Source organism: Nematolebias whitei, chromosome 23 (genome assembly GCF_014905685.2).
Source record: "Nematolebias whitei isolate Nwh7 chromosome 23, NemWhi1, whole genome shotgun sequence".
In the NCBI taxonomy this organism is placed as follows: Eukaryota; Metazoa; Chordata; class Actinopteri; order Cyprinodontiformes; family Rivulidae; genus Nematolebias; species Nematolebias whitei.
This window is the reverse complement of record NC_056520.1, coordinates 7,203,783-7,214,060: the sequence shown is the minus strand read 5'-3', so window position 1 is coordinate 7,214,060 and position 10,278 is coordinate 7,203,783. Positions and strand designations below refer to the sequence as shown.

General features: G+C 42.8%; 1 protein-coding gene across 5 annotated transcripts in view; it reads left to right on the top strand.

Annotated features, from left to right (window-relative positions):
- Positions 1-3,286: 3,286 nt before the first annotated feature.
- Positions 3,287-10,278, top strand: part of LOC119428741 (peripheral plasma membrane protein CASK) — a 59,226-nt gene continuing 52,234 nt past the window's right edge. For all 5 annotated transcript variants that reach the window (XM_037696418.1, XM_037696417.1, XM_037696416.1 and 2 more), the window contains exon 1: positions 3,287-4,093. In XM_037696418.1, the coding sequence (XP_037552346.1) occupies positions 4,029-4,093 (65 nt within the window). In that variant the 5' untranslated portion in view covers positions 3,287-4,028. The remainder of the gene's footprint in view (positions 4,094-10,278) is intronic.

Genomic DNA, 10,278 nt, shown 5'->3' with positions numbered 1-10,278 from the left:
TTTGCTATCTGAACCACCTCAACTGGCTCCTCTTGATGTGGAGCAGCTGCGGTTCTACGAGTCTCTCCTGATAACTGAACTTCTCACACGATCTCTAAGGGAGAGTCCAGCTACTCTGCAGAGGAAACTCTTTTCAACCACCTGTATCCACAGTCTCATTCTTTCAGTCACTACCCAGAGCTCGTGACCACAGGTGAGGGTAGGAACCAACTGGTAGAGAGCTTTGCCTTACAGCTCAGCTCCCTCTTCACCACAACGGATCGGCACAAAGTCCGCAATACTGCAGACGCTGCACCGATCTGTCTGTCTCCCGCTCCGTTCTTCCCTCACTCGTGAACAAAACTGGACCTGGAGGGTATTATATGTGAGCTTCGATTCCAGATAGTCAGCGCCTCACTTGTCACAAAGCTCACCCATTCTTAGATACAATCCATCCATCATCTTCCTCTTGTTCTGAGGTCAGCAACTTGAGCAGGGAGGTCCAGACATCTCTTTCCACAGCCGCCTCTTCCAGCTCTTCTGGGAGGACTCCAAGGCGTTCCCAGGCCAACCGAGACGTAGTCTCTCCAGCGTGTCCTGGGTCTTCCCCGGGGTCTCCAGAAGGCTTCGTCAGTCAAAACACACAACACAAAACTGATTCTTCCCCCAACATCTTACTCCAAAGTGGAACAAACCTGTTATGTTGGTGCTAAGATGGTGTCTTTGGCACGCCCCCTCCTCCGGTGCCGGCCATCTTCCTCGTCGACAGTCGTGTCAAACTGGTTCAATCAAAACCAACAAAGTCCATGCTCAATAATCCAGGTATACAATCCAACATTTTTCAGTCAGGTCATCTGGACGGTTTCTTATTTTTTTTTTTTTTGTGCTGAAACGTTTCGCCTTCCATCCAGAAGTTGTATGTCCTTGCCTGATGAAGCCTTCTGGATGGAAGGTGAAACGTTTCAGCGCAAAAAAAAAAAAAAAAGAAAGAAATCGTCCAGATGACCTGACTGAAAATTGTTGGATTATATACCTGGATTATTGAGCATGGACTTTGTTTGTAGGTCAAAGTGTTTTATATAATACTCCTGAGTTAAAATGTTGCTGATCAATTTTAGTTTATTAGTATTTATTGATTATGTTTAATTTTATTTTGCAGTATCAAATAGTCAGAAGTGTTTATACTTTAAATAAGGATTTAAGTTTTTTTTGGTGCACTTTAAGTCTTTTTTTTAACAGACTAAAAAACAATGTTAAAGTTATTCTTCATTTTAAGTTGATCTATATTATTTTTTAATTAATGTTAATAAGGACACAATGTTATGCTGAGGTGTACTTATAACAATTTTATAGACAAATTATATTATTTACAGTCGCAGTGGGAAGTTGGGGGGGGGGTGTTTACATCTTCCTAGGAGGGGCGTAACAGAAACATAATTGAGACGACTGCTCCAGGCAGACGCAGCCTGTGGCAAGCCGATTGTGTCATTAATAGCCACTTTTACCTATTAGATGATACAACGGCATGCCATACTGCTCTGCTGCCATCTAGTGGCTGAAAATGTTAGTGCTCAATTTTTTTCAGTCGGAATGATTGAAAACGATCATATGTAAGCCCCAAATTTTTTTTTATAAATATGGGAAAAAATACGTTGCATCGGCGTGTAAGTCGCAGGGCATGCAAATTATGCAACAACAAAAAAAAAAAGACTTATACAGCGAAAAATACGGTATATATCATCTAGTGGGCCACATCAAGCTCATGGATGTCCTCAAAAGGCCGGACATGGCAGAATGTATTGATGAAGCTACATGTAAACCAACTGGTAAATTACAACTTTCTCTGCATTCGATGACTACTTCTAAAAATTAAATATATTTAAACAGTCTGTTGTAACTGTTTCAGAACGGACAAGTGATCCATTCAGGTCGACCCAAAGTGTCAGAGAATGAAAAATGAGCACTCGTGTAATAATACACGAGTGGGGAATCACCCAGAAGGAGCAACATTTAAACTGTTTTTATTTGAGCGTGTGCGTGGATGCAGACGGTTTGCAGCCACCGTTCCCCTCCACGTTGCCATAGAAACATCGCTTTTTCTTTCTCCCCCCCCCATCCCTTATCTCCATCTTTCCTTCATCAGCCTCCTCCTAGCCACACCTTTCGGCTGTCCGTGTCGTTTCCAGTCGCACGTCTGCCCAGGCCAGACGTTCAGCTCAAGGCACGAGTCTGCGCTCCTGCGTCCCCTGCACTGAACGGAGCGCAGCTCAATGGTGGAAGGCACGATGACCACATCAGCAGCCAATCGGGCGGTCGGTGCCGACTGTTGGGCTTCAACCAATGGAAGGAACTTGCAGATGATGCATGAGGAGAAAGGATGCAGCACCATGGAAACTGCAGGGGATACGCTCTGTGATCAGCGCCATCTAGTGGGACCAACATGCCCTTGTTCTGTTATTTATTTTTTTAATTTTTAAATCTCTGATTGTGGCAAAATGACTGAAACTGTTGTAATTTCCTATTTTATTCTAGATAATTTCAAATTTAAAATTGTTCAAAATGCAGAACAATAATAAAACTTCTTATATTACCAATAGTCTGACAACAATTGAAGGAAAATCCTTGCTTTTTTAAAAGTAAAGTCGCTTTTATAAGTTTTAAATTAAATAATGTTTTCCACATTTTCTACTGAATATATTTCCCACATATTTTTAGTTATTTTTTTTAAATAAAATATATATTTTAAATTAAACATACAGTATTTTTAAATATATTTTCATTAAATTTACATTCCAGCCATTACCGCCAGAGGGCAGCACCAACCACACCTGAGGAAATCCCACCTGTTTCGCACTTCTTTTAAAATTTACTAATTTTGCTTGGGGCTTAATTATAACGTTGCAACATTTAGGTATTTTAATATAGCCTGATTTTATTAAGTAAAAAAAAAAAAGTTTAATATTTGTAAATTAATTTAAACTGTACAAAATGATGACACGCTAATTTGAGGTGGAACTTACATGTCAGAGTTAGTCGTTAAAATAAAAAAAAGACGCCTGAGTATTTATTTATTTATTTATTTTAAGGCACATTTTTGAGCACCTATGTTAGTGAACGCTGAACTTCGCGCCCAGTTATTGCGTAGCTTTAATAAGTGTGCGCTGTACGGACAGAAAATATCAATTAAAACGTAATAAAGAGTCAAAGTGGTGGGTTTAAGAGTGGGGGCGAAAAGGCTGACGTAAGAAGAGATTCGTCTGGCCGACGCCTGCGCGGGATACGCTGGAGGGATCGGTTATTAGGAAACTGCGCCTGAAACGCGCCCCCCTGCAGGCGCCATCTTGGCTCCAGCGCTGCTACGAGCTGCAGCCGTCGCCGCCATTGTGGCTCCGGCTACACCCAGTTGCCCGGACGGTAGAGGGCGGAGCCTGGCTTTTCTGGAAGTCGGGGGGGAAAAGATAGGCAGCATCTAAGCCTGCGTTTAAAAAAAAAAATTATATTCAATATTCCGAAGCACAGACAATCTATGCAACAGGTCGAAGGCGGACAATGAAGGTGGAGGTTTTTAATCTGGGCTCGGGAAGCTGAGGGAGCGGACATACCGCAGCCCCCCGGATAAGCCATCTGTACTGGGTGTGCGCGGCGCAGTAACGGTGCGAGACGACCGGTGGCTCCGTCGACAGCTAGCTCATCGTTTTTAGCCCAGCGGGCCTTTTTTTTTCCTCCTGGGTGAAGAGGGAAGCCTCGTGCCGGATGCTGCTGTGGGAGTCCCCGTGCTAAATTCACCAGTCGCGGGGGGGGAGGGTGAACCAAACCCGGGGCATGTTAAAAAAAAAAGGGGTGTTTCTTTCGAGCTAATGTGGCTAGCCGGCTAATTCGGTCTAATTCAGTCAGAGCCGCCGATTATTTTTTATTCCCAGGTTACTGACACTGTTGTGGTTAGGTTTAAACCACTAGGCTCGTGTCTGCAACATCATACTTTTAATAAATAATCGTCATTGAACGTGCGGGAGGGATTTCTTGCGGGGAGAGCATCCTCGTTTACCTGGATGACCATGGCGGACGACGACGTGCTGTTCGAGGATGTCTACGAGTTGTGCGAGGTGATCGGCAAGTAAGTGCACACTTTTCACCACTCGGACACGTTTTTCGCCTGAAGACGTGCTCCTTTTTGTTGCCGGGGCGCAAACGGGCAATCGTGTATTTGCCTGTGTCTGTGTTAGCGAAATATCTCGTGGAACACTGGGTGGATTTTAGTCCCATTTTTGTAGGAAGTAAGCACCGGATGTTTAACTACAATGACCTTTTTTGGTGTCGACAGGATGTAAAATGGCTGCCGTAGCCAACTGAATCAAAACAATGGCTATATGCACTTGCAGGGTTTTTCAACTGGCGGGCCGCGGGCCAAATCAGGCCCAGTGGGGAGCTCAGTTCGGCCCCACTCATGGATTATTTTAAAATTAAAACCAGGCTTTAAACCAGACTTGGGCAACGTATGACCCGAGGCCTTGCACAATCTCTATCCGGCCCTCAATATTCTTAATTGATAAGAAAACTTTTAAATAAGTTGACGAAAACCTGTATTTTTACCTGAAACTTCGGTTGAAATTTAACATCTTGGGCAACTACATCAAAAACTTTTGGATTAAGAAAAGCCAAAACCTTTTTTCCCCCAACATTGTTGCATTTTCAGAACTAGACTGAGCCTTAAAAACTCCAAAAAGCAAATATATGGTGTTTAAAAAAAAACAACATATTTAAGCTAACATTAGGGATGCGCATTAATATCGGCATGGTATCGGTATCGGACGATATTATCGTTAAAGGTCGGACATCGGCCACTCCATCAGAATAACTCACCGATATAAAAGACGCTGTTTTTGTATGACAACCCAGTGACGAGGACGCCACAACGTGACGTCACGCGCACCTACCTGATCTGATCACGGCAGGGAGGAAAATTCAAAATGTCGGCGGTGTGGGAGTATTTTTTGTTGAGGATGTCGGATTCCAAAGATTTATGGACTACGTTGAGCCTCGCTACATCGTCCCCAGTCAAAGATATTTTTCCGACGTAGCCTCACCCGAGTTACAAGCCGTCATTACCGACGTCATTGAGAAGCTAATAGCCGATAGCACTTGGGTGAGTTTTACCACAGACATTTGGACGTCAAGTGTTAGCCCCGTTAGCATGATTAGTCTTAGGCTAGGTTCTGACAAAGGAAAGTAAAAGTATCGGTTATCGGCCAAATACGTTTTAACATATCGTATATCGGCCAAAAATCCAATATCGTGCATCCCTAGCTAACGCACATATTATCTCGAGCCAGTTTACCAAGAATATGTCTTCTAGAGTATTGAGACATTTTTAATCAAGCATGCTAACTTCACTGCAAGATAAAGCCTGGAATAAGTGTTCTAGATTATCTTAAAGATAATCTATTTACTATTTCTCTACGCGACCCTTCGATTGCGTTAAATACCTTGATTTGGCCCTCTGGCAAAAAATGTTGCCCACCCCTTCTTGAAACTGTAAAACAAACTTGCTCAATGACAACAACTGGGATGTTTGGACCCTGAGCTCATGGCTTTCAGTAACTGACCTAAGTAATCCATAACGAACCTGTATTGTGAGGCGCGATAGGTCCATCTGAATATGTATCTAGCTTACCTAAGCTTTATAACTCAAACCCCACACTTTTTGAATTGAGAAACCTGGCACCTTCTTGAATTTAGTTGGATAGCCTTGGTCTACGGTTTGGTTTGGATGTAGCTGAGCCTGATCCCCGTCAGATAATCTGAGCTCAAACGGGTTGTGCAAGGTTTTTTTGTCAGCCTTTAACTAGTTGGTAAAACATCTCACGAACCACTTAAAGGAAGACAAACCTCACATGTCATTAGAAATGCCTTGAAAAGACCTTGATACCATAATTATCTTCAAAGGCCCAATAATATACAAATTAGAGCAGATTAAAGTTGACCTGAAGTGCCCACTTAACGGCTAATTAGCCTAATGTATAAACAAAAGCAGGCATGATTGAAAATACCGTATTTTTTCGTATTTCTTGGCGTAATTAGACAAAATTGGTATCATTTGAAAGCCGAATAATTGTAAATTTTAGACAGAAATCTACAAAACATAATCGTGACGTTCCTAAACGTGTACATTACGATGTCATCGCCAACTAAAGCGTCATAACGTAAACGCTGGTAAACTTGAAATCTCGAGCTTGAACTGAAACTTTTTGAATATGATAGCAACGGCAGATGTGTTTACCTCGTCATCAACCTACCCAAAAGTTTGAACTTACCTCGCAATACAAGAAAAAAGAAGTTTTTTAAAATCCATACACTTGTATGGAGGTCGATTCCGGTCCCGAAGCCTCCTGACAAAGACAATTGAGCCAATAAATAAATTGGTATTTTCACATACCAAGATTAACTTTTCAAGTTAGTCCCGTTCAGGACCGATGTCACAACTAATCAGCTTTAGAAAATGGTTATAACCCAGTTGATTTCATTGAGACTGACCTAAAATACATGGTAGTAGGTGAGTGATCCCCAACGTATACACTGAACGTCTTGTTTTCAACATATCTGGTTTTAGTCTAAAACTCTGGCATGGCGGGTGATATGCATTTCTTCAAGATATGCTAGATTAGTTTTAGCTTTAATCTGCATGTGGTATAAAAGTTCAGAGGACTTGTAAGGGACAAAATACTGTGTTTTCCTCCTCTCAAAGAACCCAGGACTCTTTAGAGGTATGGGATACATATGAAAAGGAGATGTATACGATAAGCAGAGGTGACTTCGGCATTTCTTCGTTACATTCGACCATTTTGCATTCGAAAATATTAAAGTGTGATTTTAAGGACCTTTTAAAAACGCCTTGTAAATGTACCGTTCAAATACCTAGAACTACTTTAAAAAATATTTGGCAATAAAGAGCTGGCTCACGTAGTCTGAAATTACAAAAGGCTGGATGGTAACGCTTAGATTTCAAAAGCACTTACTAAAAAATAGTAAATGTTTGTATCTTGAATGTCAAAATGGGTTTAAAATAGATTTGAAAGTTTGTCTAGACAAGTTTGGAGTTTGGAAATAGTAAATGGAAAAACAAAGGTGTTTAACCCTTCTGGTGCCCTTGGGTTGTGGGTGTTCAGACCCAAGAGCAGTAGTGGGGTTGACATGTGAGGAATCTTTAATAGTTGTATAGAACTTATTTTCCTTTCAGTCAAAGAAACAAAACGGGGGTGAAATACGCGTAGAAATCTAAAGACACTTTTCCTTAAAGGATCTCGGACTGTGCACATATTGGCGCTAACGTTATTTCTAGGGGTGCACCGGTTGCAGTTTTCTTGCCGATCACCGATTTTGTTTTATAAGCGACACAGTCAGGCGTTATAAGGTCACAATGCACCGTTAATTTTCCACTCTTATTTTATTGAAAAACATGCCCTTGAACAAAATCCTAGAAACAACACACACTTGTTTCAAATGGTCGTGAGGTAGTGCTCTGAAATATAAATGAAGTTCACAACAAAAAATTGGTAAAATCGGTTTATCATGTAAGTATCGGCCGATTTCTGATTTCCCAAAATTAAGGAAATCGGAGCCACGGTGCACTCCTGTGTGGGGCTAGTGGGGCTCGGTCCGATTCCTCTTTCCTCTTCTAAAACAAATCAAAATGGTGTCAAAATTATCGTCTCTTCTGTCTGAGAGGTTCTGACTAGGCGGCTCGGTCCACCTCTAGGTCCAAGACTCGGTCCACCTCTAGGTCCAAGACTCGGTCCACCTCTAGGTCCAAGACTCGGTCCACCTCTAGGTCCAAGACTCTGTCCACCTCTAGGTCTGCAGTTCGGTCCACCTCTAGGTCTGCAGTTCGGTCCACCTCTAGGTCTGCAGCTCGGTCCACCTCTAGGTCCAAGACTCTGTCCACCTCTAGGTCTGCAGCTCGGTCCACCTCTAGGTCCAAGACTCGGTCCACCTCTAGGTCTAAGACTCGGTCCATCTCTTGGTCCAAGACTCGGTCCACCTCTTGGTCCAAGACTCGGTCCACCTCTTGGTCTAAGACTCTGTCCACCTCTTGGTCTAAGACTCTGTCCACCTCTTGGTCTAAGACTCGCTCCACCTCTTGGTCTAAGACTCGCTCCACCTCTTGGTCTAAGACTCGGTCCACCTCTTGGTCTAAGACTCGGTCCACCTCTTGGTCTAAGACTCGCTCCACCTCTTGGTCCAAGACTCGGTCCACCTCTTGGTCTAAGACTCGGTCCACCTCTGCTGCTGGTTAACGTGCTTCTGATATGACGATGGTTTTCAGAACAGATGTCATGGATTATTTATCATAACTCTGGTTTTTCTCGGCCCGTCAACACGATTTAAAAACTGGTTAGAAGTTTGCAACGTGTCACAAATTAAAATGGAGTCGCTGAGAGTTTGTCTTTCCTGCTCGATGGCCTGAAATCAGTCATGTGACTAGAATCTTCACCAGCGTCATGTGACTAGGACGCACCGGCTCGCCGCTCGACACATGCAGTTTTTTTCATCAGTCAATACAGGCGGTGGAATTGGTGCCTGACTGTTATTGAGAAGGGTGCCTCACTGAATCCTTCATTGGACACAAAATCTTTATTTATAGTTTTTATATGCTGTTTAAATCTCCCCCCCCCCCCCAAAAAAAAAAAAAAAAAAACTAACTACATGACATTTTTATTATTGACAATAAAAATACATCTTGCGGATCAGGAACACACTCCGTGAATAGCTGTTGTTCTGCTCAAGAGTTAAGACACAAGTTGAGATTAAAAATTATGAAGAAGTTTTCAACAGTGTGATGTTATTTTGAAATTCTCAACTTGAAATATTTTAAATGATGCGTAGTTTGTTTAGATTTGTCGATTTATCACCTGGCATGGCAACAAGCTAGCCCTCCCCATAATAACTTAGCGTGCATGCGAGGGTCCATTAGGTTTGCTGAAGGGAACGAGGAGCGCTCTTTACCCTAAAAGCTCTCGTTGCCATGGTTACTAATTGATGTTTTGGTCCAGGACCTCTAACATGGAGTCTGTGACAAAACGACACACGAAGGGTCATAAACTCGGGGAAGACATGGAGAAAGTGTTTATTTGATTTTTATGTTACCAGGAAGACTCGTGCTTATAATGTTACCTGTAGTGTTAGCAAAATATCTCACGAGATATTCATCGGATGAACATTTACAACTGTAAGTTATCGTTTGCTGTACTTCTAAAACCCATTATTAAGGTTCAACTAAATTCATAATGGCTGCCAACGACTTCAAGCTGAAGGCAGGGTGGGCGGTGCTGAAAGTCGTGCACCTGAGATCACTAACAGGTTGGACCGAAGCGATTAGCTCCGCCCCTTCATCATTTAGTTGGAATGTTAGGGCTTTAATTGTAAATATTGCTCGTCTATACAACTAGAAATTGCTTATTTTTCCATCTTGAGCCTTCCTCTTGTTGCAGGCAAAAGGTCAGGGTTGTAGAGGGAAAGATAATCTGCACCTGAGGGTAATTTAATCTCTACCTGCAGCCGTCAGTACTGAACGCTGGTAACGTTTCAGCCAAACGACCCGACGATCCCGCTCATCCAGCCGGTTCTTTAGTGCAAGGGCTCCTGATAGGTCGAGCGTTTTGTCCTCGGCGTCTTGGGATGTGTTGCGGGAAGGAGGAGGGGGATCACCTTTCCTGAGCAGAGGAGGTGGGAGGAGCAGGGAGGGTTGAGGAGGATCAGTGGAGAGGAGCGGAGCTGGGAATGTGACGGCTGCGGATATAAATAATGCTGGGAGACACTGACTGCAGGGCCTCGGTGATTAATCCGGTATTTTACCGTAGACAACGCGACGGGCTGAAAACGATCGTCGTCTAATAGTTTGTTTAATTAAATAAGTTTTTTTTGGACAATTACAGTTTTAATGGTTTAAATTTTGCACTAATAATGACATACATGTTACTTGGGTGTGATATACGTCTGTTTATGGTAAATAGTAAATGGACTGTACTTGTATATCGTCTTTCTATCTTATCAAGATACTCGAAGCTCTTTCCACTCATCCACAGCCCCCCATCCATCCATCTGTCCATCTATCTTCTGTCCATCCATCCATCCATCCATCCATCTTCTGTCCATCCATCCATCCATCCATCCATCCATCTTCTGTCCATCCATCCATCTATCTTCTGTCCATCCATCCATCTGTCCATCCATCTATCTGTCCATCTATCTTCTGTCCATCCATCCATCTGTCCATCTATCTTCTGTCCATCCATCCATCCATCT